The 14,609-nt window shown below is 38.6% G+C and overlaps 1 protein-coding gene across 6 annotated transcripts in view; it reads right to left on the reverse strand.

Moving 5' to 3' along the window:
- Carmil1 (capping protein regulator and myosin 1 linker 1) overlaps positions 1 to 14,609 on the reverse strand; it is a 325,017-nt gene that overhangs the window by 49,675 nt on the left and 260,733 nt on the right. For all 6 annotated transcript variants that reach the window (XM_074082734.1, XM_074082733.1, XM_074082735.1 and 3 more), the window contains exons 30-32: positions 9,319 to 9,385; positions 8,895 to 9,091; positions 248 to 360 (exon numbers count right to left, since the gene is read on the reverse strand). In XM_074082734.1, coding sequence (XP_073938835.1) covers positions 248 to 360; positions 8,895 to 9,091; positions 9,319 to 9,385 — 377 coding nt within the window. The remainder of the gene's footprint in view (positions 1 to 247; positions 361 to 8,894; positions 9,092 to 9,318; positions 9,386 to 14,609) is intronic.

Here is a 14,609-nt window from a genome sequence, read left to right on the forward strand (position 1 = left end):
CCAGTAATCTCTGACTACTGAAACTATAGTCAGTAGTAGGGGCTTGAGAATTTGCATCTCTACCAAGTTCCCAGGTGAAACTGATATTGCTGGCTTGGAGACCATATTTTGCAAACCCAATATATTAATAATGTAATAATAAATTTCCTATACAAAATGAGACTTAATATTCTTAAGTTTAACTTAAATTGTTACTCATCAACATGTGAACTAAACGGTATTATTAGTGAAATGATTCCAAACTCACTTGGAATCCATTTTGGTCACTTTCTTGGTGAAAAATTCATCTACACCTTCATCCACTCTCCCCATAAGGCCATTCTGCTCTCCATCTTGGGATACTATGCTGGCAGCACAGACCTGCAAAACAAACAAATGCAATGTTAATTCATAGTCAACAAATGTGAATTCAGCAAATATGTATGTAAGGGTCACAGGAGGGACAAAACTCACTAAATAGATTAGGGACCACCTAATCTATTGGAATAGCAGTTATGTGTACATAACATAAACAGGGAGAAACAAGGTTTATAGAATGTACTATAAACACAATGTCTGGTGGGGAATTCATGTAAATTGGCAATATCAGAAACTTGGACTTAAAAAGCTGTGAAAAGTCCATGCTTGTGAAAAGATGAAAAATGAACCTATGAGATGTGAATTATAAACATAATTATAATTCTCATTTAATGGTGCTTTATATTAATGGGTATAAGGTTTTCCTGTATATTGCAACAGAGCAGAGAAGCAGCAAAGTTCTTAATTTTGTTATAGAGAGAAAGAAGCTCACCAAATAACTTTTATTTTGATTACAAAAGGTAAAGTAGTACAGAGCTTGCTTGCATTATCATTTTTCCTTTTGAAAAAGAATGGAGAATGCTAGCTAGAGCATTCTAGTAGCGCCCTAAGCTGGCAAAGAACTTGATAGTTTATGTGTATTTTACACACTATTATTTTACCTTCACATCCAGCTTCATTTCTAACTGAAATGGAAAGACAGTTTGATCCAAATTGTGAGATAATCCCACATCAGACAGTAGCTCTAACAGCAAGTTAGGTAACACAGGTTACCTAACTAATGAATGAGGGAGGGCAAGCTGCCTCTCAATGACTCTCCTTTCTACATTAAGGAAAAAAAAAAAAAAGATTATGCTTTACTTGCATAATTTTTTCCCTCAGCCCTGTCTTTTTTCCTGCTTTGAAATGGAATTCACAGCTGGCACGAAAGGCTCTCTGGGGATATGGAGAACATCAATAGGCTTCAGAGATTGAGGCACAGAACTACACAAAGTCGTCTGCTTCTCTGCAGGACAGGCCAGGTTTCAGGGCTGGACTGCACCTTACAGACCTCCCAGTCGACCCTGTCATTTAAGAGATAAAAGGACTGAGAGTAGACAGGCTAAGAGAAGTTCAGAATCACGGGGCTCCTCAGTGAGCCATGCTTTAAAAGGCAGCTGTTAAACAGGAAGGAGGGGGTGCCACAGGCCTGAGAAGAGATGCCCAAGACTGAAACGAAATGTGGTCTGTAAGGGAGTTCAAGGCTAAATGTACATGCTGTTTTAGCTCACTGTCTACCAAAAGAAGAAGATTTGATTCTGGTCTTTTCTGTCAAGGAGAATAAATGTCAGACTGAAAAAAGCAGCACAGCTGCAAGGAAAGGGAGAGCAAAAACCACAGCCCTGAGCTAGCCAACCTATGGTACTTGTGTAGGAGAAAAGCTTTTGCAAACAAAAATCGGTGGTGTTTGAGAAATAAAGAAGGCAGACTGTGCACCCCTGGTATATAAGTAAATGTTAAAAGGATAATTTATAAGTGCTTAGAAGATTAGCTGGTGATTGTGAGGAATAAAGACAATTCAGACCACCCTCTATTTTCTCTCTGCCAGGATGATTAAAGAGAATCCGCCAGGGGAACACAGTAGGCGCTGCACCTGGCTTTTGATAATGCAGCTAGCTGCCAAAACTCTCACAATATCTTCATAGGCTGGACAGAGAAGGATGGGCAGGAAGGAAGTCAGGACAATTAGGTACATTAGTAACTCTGTGAACAAATATGCCCAAGAGTGCTAATTAAGAAGCTGAATAATCATGGCATTACATTATCTTACATTAGATAGTAAGAGACATGGAAAATGGATGAGTTAAGGAAACAAGACAAGAGATAAAGAACCCAAAAGGAGATAAAATGAAGGCAATATAAGACAAAAAATTAATGAACTTGAAAAAACAGATGAAACTAAAAGCTGATGCTTTGAAAAAGCCTAATTTTAAAAAAAAAGACTACAAAACTGAAGAAAAGGTATTAAAACATAGAAGCGGGGGAGGAGGAGAGTGATAGTTATCAACACAGGAGAGAATAAAACACTTCAAAGAATTTTACTTATATGAACAATTAGACTAAGAGGACAATATCCTAAGAAAATACAAAATACAAATTTTCAAAATAGTCTCAAGAAGAATTAGGTGCTCTGAATAAATCTGTAACAAAAGAAATAAAATTCCTACCTGAAAAAAAATCTATATAGACATGCATCATATGCATGCTGTACACATACAACACTCCAGGCCCAGATAGCTTCCCAGGAGAGAAACAGACAGTCACTATTACATGAGAACTATTTCAGAGACTAGGAGAGAGCTTCTCACCTCACTTTATAAATACAGTATAACTTTGAAACTCAAACTAGATGGATGGTGGTCTAGATCAGAAAAAGAAAAATAATAGGACTCTCTTAATTATTGCCAAAGAAAACCTACCAGTATATTAAAAGAGCAAAAATATGATCAATGGTGGTATAACATTAGAAAAATCTGTTGGTGTGATTCACCACAATGGCAGAGTAAAAGGGAAAAGTAATCAATTCCAACAAATACTGAAAAAATGTTTTTCATTGAAAATAATCAGCAAAGTAAAAGAAAACTTTCAACTGAATAAATGGCAGAAACTGTTACTTGTCTATCCAGTATCTATTGTTTCTTACTAACTTGGCAACAAAATCCTGATTTATTTGAAGTATCAGGGTTACCAGCTGAAACACTTATCTTTCAAGATTTTTTTGCACTAGGGTTGGGGGTGGGGTTTGTTTTTGGCCAGTGAGCTGTAATTGGAAGTACACTAGAACTCTGGGTAAGTTCAGATTTCCTGCTGCACATATCCACTTTCCTGTCTGAAATACTCTTATAAAAACAGATTATAGGCCTTGCCTGAGAGTAAGACCAGTCACCTGAATAACATAGCCATTAAAAAGATGAGGGTAATCTGTTGTTGAATAAACAGAAGTACAGTCTTTACAAGGAGGAAGGTCATATAGCCAATCCTACTAAAGTACTCTATTTGGTCCTGGATGCCACATAGCAATTTATTTGCAATGGAGTAACGAGACTTGTAAATGGATTTCAGACAGAATTATATGAGGAACATGGAAAGAGATGAGGAAATTTAGAATGAAGAAGGAAAGAACTTGTAATGATCCACCAATGTCTGTAAGTCTTCTAGGAAAAGTTAAATAACATGTACTATTCCAGAAGACAGAAACAAGATGACTAGGTTAAAACTATAAAACTGTCGTGTTTTTTAAAAAAATTAATTGTTTGTTTATTTGCAGTGTTGGGGACCCAAGTAAGTTTTTTTTTCTTTTTCTTTTATTCTCGGTAACAGGGGTTTGAACTCAGGATCTTGTACTTACTGGTAGGCACTCTACAATGTGAGCCACACCTCCAACCTTTTCTGTTCTAGTTACTTCACAGACATTTTGCCCAGCCTGCAGTCCGCCTATTTTATGCTTCCCATTGTAGCTGGGGTGACAGGCATGCACCACACCTAGCTCTTCTCCAGCTGAGATGGGGGTCTCACAAAGCTTTTCTTTTCTTTCACTTGAGTAGGCATGGAATTTCAATCCTCCTGATCTCAGCATCCCAAGTAGCTAGGATTATAGGCATGAGCCACTGATGCCTGGCTCCAAGTAAGATTTTCAACAACACAAAAACTAACTTGTTAGTAATTAGAGCTTTTAGAAATTGGTAGTTTTGAAGAAAAAAGGTCATTGTAGAAAGAATAGTCAACTGATGGCTGTTTCGGGTTTTTTAAGAACTTAAGGGACTGGACAGGATGATTTCAACATCCCCTCATGCCTTGTGATATTATAACTCAAAGCACAAAGGAGAAAACCTATCACCCAGGGGTGAGTCAATTTTAACTAGAGTTGGGCTGCTTTACCACTGGCCAAGTAGTAGAGGGCTCTGCCAATAAAAGTGAAGCAGCTGTGGCTTATGATGATTAAGAAGATGACCAAGAGCGATCAGTTATGTACTCTGGGCTTCATAGTTCCCTAAATAATGAATGAGTAGATAATCTTTCAAGTTCCTTCATTCAGGAAGATGATGAAGCTTATCAATAGCAGAGTCAGGGTTATGTCCCAGTCCAGGGTTCACTGCAGGCTTCAATGAGGAGACACTTTTCATCTATAGTTAGGACAGATGAGAGCTGGATGGAGTTCTGGGGTGAGTGGGGACAATGCTTAAGACAACTCTTCTCCATCTTTGTAGGGCACTGTGGTTAGTATTCATTTCTCAGACTCACAGTTAGTTCTGCCTGGTAGTATTCAGAAGGAAGTAAAGTCCATCACCTTCAGGCCTGGCCCACAAAACCTAATGCATGTGAATCTCAGTGTTTTATGTAATCCTCCAGCTGAATGGATGGGACTCCCAGGACCAAAGAGGAAGGTGAAGCCATGGGATAAAGGCAGCCTGAGTGTAGTGACTCAGGGTCTCCTGACCAATAATGCCCAAAATGGACTAAGATGTGAGCAAGAAATAAACTCAGGGATTTAAATAGTAAAAGTTCATCTCATAGTGGAGAATGTTATTCTACTTAACATATTATATTTTCCCTCTTTTCTTTGTTGTACCCTTTCATGTGCATACTAGAAAATTCTGATACCTTCCAAAACAGTAGTTCCATTCTTATTTACCCAAATGAAGCTCTTTCACCAAAAGCAACAACTTTCTGAAAGTCACTTTAGCTGAGAAAATAATTTTCAATAGGAAATTCTGCAAAATTAGTTGAACAAGGTCAATTTGTTAAATGACTACCCCAAATTAGCAAAGGTAGCTTAAGAGTGGTAGTAAATCAAACTTTTTTCTCTTCCTCCACCCTCCAACTTAGTATGTATCAGGGAGCAAAGGCAAAAGCAAACATTTACATTATAATGAGAACTAATATGAAAAAAATAGAAAGACTAGCTTTGAAGAACAATATTTACATTTCACACAGGATTGTATGCTATTGTTTCCATTTATTTATAATGGCAATTCAATGATGAGGGCAATCCTGATAGTTTAGAAAAAGTTGGCACAGGCTCAGAAAGCTCATACCTGTCCAGATACACTCTGCTGAGAACAGGAGTACCCCTTAGCTAAGTTGTACATCCCACGTTGCTACAACAGAAGATTAAATTCTATGGGCTGCCCAGCTATAATGTAATGTCTAAGAGTTCTTGCAAGTACTTAAGTGGAAAAAAAGAAACTGGCATTTTATTACTGGTTATTAAAAAAAAAAACAAAAAACTCTTGGCTTAGCTTTTGGAGGAGGACAAGGGAGAATTAAAATGTAAAGCTAAAATGTCTATATCTGTTATTCATAAAATACTTAGCAGTTTGAAATTATTGTAGTTTGATTCAAGATTAAATTTTTGTGACTTCCTCCTTTAAAAAAAATTTTGGTGGGTTAGGGATATAACTCAGTGGTAGAATACTTGCCTAGCATGTGTGAGGCCCAACATTGTAAAGGAAAAAAAAAAATCAACGTTTCACATTTATACAGCTCTTACATAGATTTTGTTTCAAAAAGTCAAGAGTTACAAATGTTACTATCTTTGGCCCAGAAGACACTGACATGTTGGCATTGAACCTTTCCTTGGCTTTGAGAATTCTGACCCCTGGAAAAGCTCAGTAGGAGCAGTAGAGGTCAAGGACAGGCACTAGAAAGGATGGACTTAGAGTGAACTGATTCTACTCAATCTAGCAAGAAAACCAAAAATTAAGTGATTGTCATGACCAAACACTAGTAATAAAAGTAATCATATCCTCTTTGTCCAATTGTACTTTTCTACACTGTCTGCTTCTTCTTAATTCCCACCTGCCAAATGTGTGGTCACCTCATGGGGCTGTTTATATGAAAGAGCCTGGAAAACTGTAAGCACTGTGAATTCACACAGTGATGTACTTTCACTATGAAACCAAGGGAAAGCATGCCAACCATGTTTCTCAGTCCACCAAGGCTCTAGGGAAATGCCGGATCCATTTAATCTATGGCGAAGTCCATCATTCTGAAATTCATCATTGTGTTATAAACAGAGTCTCTAAGACGGACGAATCTGAGGTGGGCTGACCTTGTGAGTGGGACTCAGGACACACTACCCAAAAATAAGTCACTGTGGCAGGAGGGAAAGCAGCACCTCCCCAACAACCTTTTCCTCTGAAGTGCGTAACAAACCCTTCACTCTGAGGTGGCCTCCCTATACCTGGAGGAAAGGAACATCCTTATTTCCCGAGACACAGACACAGAGAAGAACCTGAACCTTAGGCCTTGCTGCTGAGTTCCTCCAGTTTATGACCATTACCTTCCATCCACTCATACTTCTCCATCAAACTTAGCATAAAAATACACACATTTCTCTATTCTCAGGGCCCTCATTTTTTGAAGGCTTCCAAGACTGTAAAACTTATATTAAATGAATTGGTTATGTTTTTGTTTGGTTAATTTGTCTTTTGTTATAGGTGCTTTGACTGTGATCCCAGCAATAGCTGAGAAAACAAATCTCTTCTCCCATGCAGTACCTACCTAGTATACTCCTCTGCTAGGACCCAATCACAGCTTCCCTTCTTGCTTGGTTTTATAAATGTATAGATTAAAAACAAACAAACAAAAAACCCACCAAATTCTCTCTTTCCCCCAAGGCAAGAGTCAATGACTTAATCCTGGGGACACTGAAGTCATCATTTTGTATACAAGTTTATACTAATAACTTTGGGCAGAGCCAAAGAGGAACCATTTATCCAGTAACAATCTAGAATGTAAAGTGTGAAGTATGGTGTAGGAAAATGTCTCTTTTCCTATCTGAAAAGTCCTTTCCCTTATTTAAAGAAATAAATGGTTCTTTTTCAACAGATTATGGAACAGTGCACTTAAAAAAAAAAGTCAAGTAAACTGGAAAAGAAAACAATGCACTCAAAGATCTCCCTGTGTTTTGGAACTATATTAAGCTATTCAGATCCAAATGAGGTAAACAGACCCAACACAATTAAAGCCTGTTGCAAAGTGAAAAAGTTATTGACCACACAGAGACGTTGTTGTGATCTTCATCCATCTATGTTCCCAGACATCCACCAATAATCCATAAGTATTGCTTAACATTCACTGTATTCTACACCCACAGTGAGCACTGAGCACATTACCAAGGATAACAAGTCACAGGCTTCAAACAGTTCCAAAACACAGAATTTACAGATGAGAAGAGAGTTGAGAAGATAATGTGTGATGGGAGCTATCACAGGGTAAACACCCTTTTCAGAGGATTGCTCAGGCTGTGCACGGTACACAACTAGTCTGTGAGAACAACCTTCCTTGGAGTTATGCAAACAGCTCTGTGGGAGCGGAGACACAGATATACGAGGGCTTCCCAGAGGAAGTCTCGTCTCAGTGGAGATCTGACAGTTACTATCAGTCCTAGGGAAAGCAAGGAGAAAAGGCATCAGTGGGGGAGGACTGGAGCTGGAATGGGAGTTAGCAATGGCAAGGAGAAAGGTGGTGGGTGGGAGATTAGGGTTACACCCAGGTTTCTAACTTGTAGAGCCCATGGGGACAGAGGACATAAGAGGAAGGATAGGCTGACAGAGAAGGAAAGGTTCTCCATTTCAAACTTGTTGAGTCAGAGATACTCTAGAATGTCCACGTTTAAGAGGCAAATACCCAAAAATCCAGAGCTCAGTAGAGATGACTACAGTCAAGAAGAGAGAGCCTGAAACAGCCAGGCAGCAAATAAAACACTCACAGGCCAGACAGAGGAAAACTGAAAATGCACTATCACGGGAGAAGCAGATGAAAAGGAGAGGGTGACAACTCGTGCACACCAGTGGGACATCTACTCTCAGGAAGGACAGAACTTTTGTTGAGACAGGATGCCGGGTGGCTGAAAAGACACCATGCGGTTACAGTGAGGTCAGGAGTGACCTTGCAGGGTAGTTCTGGGGTGAGGTGATATAGAAGGAAGACACTGGTGAGTTGCAGAGTGACAGGAAGGTGAGGAACAGAGATAATAGAACAGAAAAACTTCGAAGAAGCTTGGCTAATATAGGAGCGAGAAGACACCATCTCGGGAGATACATGGGGTAAGTCACATTCAGGCTCCTCAACACATTCAACTCTGTCTTCTACTGGAGTAAGAGTAAGATGCTGTGACACACTAGGGCTCCTCCTTCCCGCCCTTCCCCAGCACTACAGCCTGTAGTAGTCAGAAGGTCAGAAAAAGGATCTGGGGGGTTTATACGTGTGCACTCTAAAATCAAATGCAAACAATTTTTAATTAGAAGTAAATAAAGCCTTTGGTAGTTGTATTTTTTTTACTCTGTCACTGCAAACTGCTAGATGTAACCTGTTTATTTCACCCACGCCCCTGATTTTCCTAGGGTCATCCAAGAGTGCTCTGAAGTTGGAAACTTCACAGCATATTCCTCTCCCGATTTACTGGTCACCAACTTAGGACCCCTTGCATGTGTGTCATACGTAACGAGGTCTAGTCTCTTCCACGATAAACTTTTGTGATGTGCAGAGCATTTCGGCAACTTTCCCTGAGAAGGAAGGGCAGAGCGAGCGAAGGGGCCTCTCCGCCCACCTACCGCAGCTTGCGTCGGCTGCTGCTTCTTGTTCCGCTTTGGCCTTAATTTCGTAAAGTGTTCCAGCTTCTTTCCCTCTTCAGAGGGCAACTCGGAGATGAATCCCGAGCTCCGCTTGTCCTGCCTGATGCACGGGAAAGGCGGGTCTTCAATGTGAATCGGCACCTCTTCCAGGGCTTTATCGAGGTCAAACTCCATTTCTAAAATAAAACAAAGCCAGAAGTCAAAGCGCAACGCAAGAGACGGAAAGTTCCTGAAAGTAAGTTTAACTTTTAACTATATCTTGAATAGCAAACACTCATTCACAGATCACCTAATTCTCAATTCTTACACCCACCCCAGGAAATATCCCCTGAAGTGGTCTGAGGTTCTTGTTGGAAGTGTTTCCTAGTTACAAGGAAATGGCTGGCATTGGCAAAATACTCACCAAAGGCCCTGGAAACCGGCCGCAACATTCGGCTGTGGATGCTCTTCCGCTTGGATTTAGGAGTCATCTGGCAATGAGATAAAGAGAGCTCGTAGGTCGTCACAGAGAACTTCCACTCAAACTTCAACAACATTCTGCACCAGCTGATGAAACTCAGCTTTGTTTCATTTCTTTACAGGATGGCGCAGTAACAGCTGATAGCCTGTCTCAGAAGACTGAATTGATGTATTTCTAAATGCTTACCATTTTCTCGAATGGTACCCCAGCCCTAACCAGTTAAAAAAATCTATTCCTATAACTGGAAAGAACAAGGAATGATACAGAATTCAACTCCAGCCTGTACACGCCAATGTTAAAATGATATGAAGAATAAAATCAAAGACTGTAATGTCAGTCACAAAAGTTGAAAACACAATTATTCACAATTGCAGTTGTTCATTCTCAGCAGCGTTAATATAAACATATTGAATTCTTGTGTATCACTTCAATGATTTTAGTAGCTGAACTTTTTTTGTACAGTTTGCCACACACAAAAACCAATTAGGAGAAGGCACCGTGACTCAAATACCTCTACCAGCTGGCACACCTCAGAAAGATGTCTTGGATCCATTAATCCTTTAAAAAAATAGAACCCAAACCAAGGCCAAACACTTAAAAACATTTTTCCCAGCATTAATATCAACTCCTTATCATATAACACTGCCTTCAGGAAGATATTGTCTTCTTTAATAGGATCACACAGATGCTGAAGCTGGAAGGAAACTTTGTCATCTCCTGCACGAATAAACTGGAAGGACAAAACCAAGCCATGAGATGATAAAGACTAACATCCAAGCCGCCAGGAGGAGATATGTCAGGGGTTAGCCTAGTACCCTGCCTACCACACTGCTCACAGTCAGTCCCAGGTGGATGGGTTATAGTGATGTTTAAACCAGTTCCATCCTGGGTGGGTATTAGCATAAATTAGGAGATAACATAACTAAAAGAGTTTGTAGACTTTCATTTAATAGGGTGCCATCTAAAGCTTCCTTGAGAAATCAACATAGTTGAAAATCATTCTTTGGTTCGAGCAATAAATTAGTTCACACTGATCTTCAAAAACAAACTTTACAATATGACCAGTTGTCATAACATCCTTTTGTTATTATTTATTGTTGAGAAAAGAAAGAGAGAAAAATTTATGACCAATCATATTTAATTCCATAATGGTTTTCCTGAAATACAAAATGAAACTTGCTGAACTGGTTCTTTTAAGAACAGCTATTATAAAGCAAGAAGCTTCACAAGTTCAATAAAATAAAATGGATAAAATGTGACTAGAAAGGGATCTAGTTTGAAGTCACTTCTCCCCCAAAATGGTCTTGTGATTGGCTAATGAAGTTAGTGTCCTCATGGGTCTATTTGTAAGAGAAACATCTGCATATAATTCTCAGGAGACACAAACTACCGAAATATATGCTGTGGTTAGTTGTGAAAAGTTCTTCACAATTCTATGCACCTTGTATACAACCATGGTAGTATCAAGAAGTAACCTGGGTTATAATTTCTAGCCAATTTCATTTAGAAAGAGGAAAGAGTTTAAAAATTAAAGGGCTGAAGATGTCTTCCAATATTTTTCCCATGTGCCTCAAGTGGATTTTATAGAAAGAGTACTTAAGGGCAAAAATAATCTGGCTCAAGTTTCCCTCTCATAAAGCCTTTAGGTTAGACATGAAATATGTATGAAATATATGAAAATTATTACACTTTAGACATATAATAACTTTAAATATATGAAAAGGAATATAAATAATTGTATGTATATGTATGGATATACCTATTCATAAATTAATACTCATCTGTAAATGGGTCATTTAGCCTAATCTAATTTTAGAGAAATATCAGAGGAGGAACCAGTTTTCTCTTTGTAATCTTGTTTCCTAAGGTCTAAAAGCCTGGCATACAAAGTTTGAATATCAGAAAAATACATTCTAGTACATTTCATTGTTTTCCTATATTTTGTATGTTCTCTACCAAATGCAAAGATCTTATAATTACATTGCTAACAAAACTTTTTAGCTGAATTTTATCCTATCTGTTAGTTTTGAAGTTTTGCCATGTTTGGATAGAGCTAATGGCATTTAACTAAAATGAGAGGATTAACAATCCAGCTAATTTCTACAATTGGAATTAAGAATGCAACCAGTTTCAGTCTCATTTTCTCAAGGGGGTAGACATAACGAGAGGAAAAAAGTGAGTCTTATTCCTTCTCCTCCCCATAACTGTTAGGTTGATGAATTACATCCTGGGGTGGGGGGGGCAATCCTTGGAACTGTTAGCTTTCTTCTCTTTTTGCACAAAATGAAAGGGTCAACTTTTCTCATGCTGTTTCTTAGTCCCCATTGGCGTTCCTTAGCCGTTTGTCAACTTTCTGAGTCAGGGAAATCACAAATTGCCTATCAGAAGAAGAGGGCCAGCAAAAGAGGGAGAGGTGCACATTCCAAATGCCTCATATAACTTAATTCATGATTGACAATGTCAACTATTACTTTAGGCCTAGACAAAACTAACTTACTTTAAAAAATGCATTTTATGACTAAGAAGTAATTCTCAATACTCACATTCTGAAGAAAACACAAGGAAAAAATGTATCAGACCTTTATTTTATAATGTAATTTCAGAAGGAAGCCCTAACCACAGACTTCTTTCCTATCTTGACCTCATAAACCACCAAGAAGCTTTCACCTTGGCACCCAATGTGAGTAAAATGCTGTAGCTACATTTTCTGAAAACTCAAAAGCAGCACTGGTATCAGCATTACTCTGAAATCTTATTAATTTGATCCAGTCTTTCTAATGGATATAAGACTACTCTGCATGTAGTTCAATAGAGATGTCCACTTAAATCACAAGTTAAAAACTAATGCCAGAATGTTATAAACAGCATTTTTTCCTATTATCCCCACTTTTAACATGTAATTCCTAGACATACTAAATTTTTTAATAGTTAAGTTGTTTATGTCACCATGAAACTAAAATGAGGTAGTTGTCTTGCTTTCTTTTTTTTTTGGCCAAGTTTGCACAAAGAATAACAAATAATACTTTTCCTCCAAGCTCAAAACCAGTTGAAAAGCAGATTAGGAAACTCTCCTAATGAAAGCAAATCTTGACACCATTTCTATAATGCTGCCCCCAAAAAGTAGTATGACAAAAATCAGAAAAAAATCTAGGAGGTTTAAGTTAATCTACACTTCATCCATTTTGCGGGAGGGAGGCAGTCCTAGGGATTGAACTCAGTGAACTCAGGACCTTGTGTTTGCTAGGCAGGTGCTCCATCACTTAAGCCAGGTCCCTAGCTCATGTCTCTCTTTTTTAATTACATGCATAGCGTTAGCACTTTTCCCTCTTGAATGTTAGTGTGTCCTCTTCATCAACACTCTGCTTGCTTTCAGACACATGGCTGGGGATATTTTAAATTCATCTCCTGTTTTACGGGCTGAACCATCTTGTAAAACCCAATCTTGTCTCTAAATTGTTGCCTATTTCATTCAGGATCTGCAGATGGATGACAACGCTACAGTCTCCTGGGAGACCAGCCAGGCAGCATAGAAGCAAACGGAGCACAAGAATGTCAACTAGTATGGCCAGAAACTGCAGAGCCGCCAAAAAAATACTTACACTTGTACAGCAGAGAGTCTCCATGCAGCAAAAGGAAAGGAAAAAAAATATGAATGGAAGAGAGATAAAGCAACAGCATTACTAGAAAGGGGGAGGGAGAAAGACACCATTCACAAATGAAGAAACAGAAGCTAAAGTACATAAAAAGCCTTCATAGCAAAGGAATAAGGCAAGAATGAGGCCAAAATATTAATGGAGTAAGGCATCCGGCCTAGCTTTTTGTAAGCAGAAGCACAATTACAGCTTGAAAAACTGTGAAACTATTAAATACAGCTATTAGCTTTTTTGCTAAATGTGTCCAAAGTGACATTTACCAAGGCCACAAGACATTAGCCCCATTTTGGGGATGGTGACATTATCAGCAACAAAAGCACACAGTAGACAAAACATTGGACAAATATTAGAAAACCTCATGCAAGTCCTGGCCCTTGGGTCACAATACTAGTTCCTGCAACAATGTAGGGACAGTGGGAATCAGCAGGGCTCCCTTTTGAGAATCTTTTACATCATTCTGTGCTCCCCACTGCATTTTAGGATATTGTCACTTTCCTGTTCCCATATTTATCAAAACTTTCTGAAAAAGAATCTGATACCAGGATCAGTACAGTTATCTATTCAAAGTGTAATTAAACGATGAGGACACCTTGTTTCCCGATGGGAATTTAGGTCACCTTGCATTTTACATTCTAAATAAAGTCTCTAAATAATTCTTAAAATCCCACTGGTTTTCATTAACAGTTGTTTTGGTATATTATTGTTTTGAAAATTTATAGAATAACTGTAAAGAAAAAAACAAGAAACAGTTGTAGAGCGTCAGTCTTTGTGAAACCAGCATGGGGTGCCAGGGGATTGACTTCTTTCCAAACTTCTTGAAGACATGCTTCAAGGAAGGCCACCTACTCTACCCACCTGGGGCTGTTTATTTTAAGTTGTTTATTTTTTTGTTTCAATTGATCTCAGCATAAAATGAGGAGAAAATACACAGCTCCTCAATTTTGTGCATGTAAATTACTTGGGTCTCTGCAGAGGAAAGGTAGCACCTAAGTAAAAGCATTCCCCAGAATCATCACTACCACCATCATCAATATTATTTGCTTATCAGAAAGGCTTCCATTGGCAACATCTGGGAAAAGCTTCATCTCCTCAATTCTAATTTCATACTTTCTTTTTTTTTATTCTAAAATTTTTTATTAGGATATATCTGTTGTACAGGGGAGAGATTCTTAGTGACAATTCCGATTAGTCTTATATTGTACATTATTCACATTGCCCCCATCATGTCTCCCTCTCAACCCCCTCCACACCCCACTTAAAGCAATTTCAAGAGGTTTTTTAGTTCTGTTTCATATAGGCATATGAAGTCCATCAACCATATACCCTTACCTTAATCTTTTTTCTCCACACTCTCCCCTCCCACACACTGTGCCTATTTTACAGTCCTGGTTTTCATAATTAATATCTGAGTTGATGTTCAAAGGGGTGTCTCAATGTATCCCCACTCTGGGTGTGCTTTACTTCGGTCTGTTCAATCCCTTCGAATACGCACCCTTACAATTTTTAAAAATATCATTCATTTTATGATCCGTCAAATGGGCATGAAAATAACCTTGCAAATGAAAGGAAAAAAAGTAAAAA

The sequence above is a fragment of the Castor canadensis genome, chromosome 8 (genome assembly GCF_047511655.1).
Source record: "Castor canadensis chromosome 8, mCasCan1.hap1v2, whole genome shotgun sequence".
NCBI lineage: Eukaryota > Metazoa > Chordata > Mammalia > Rodentia > Castoridae > Castor > Castor canadensis.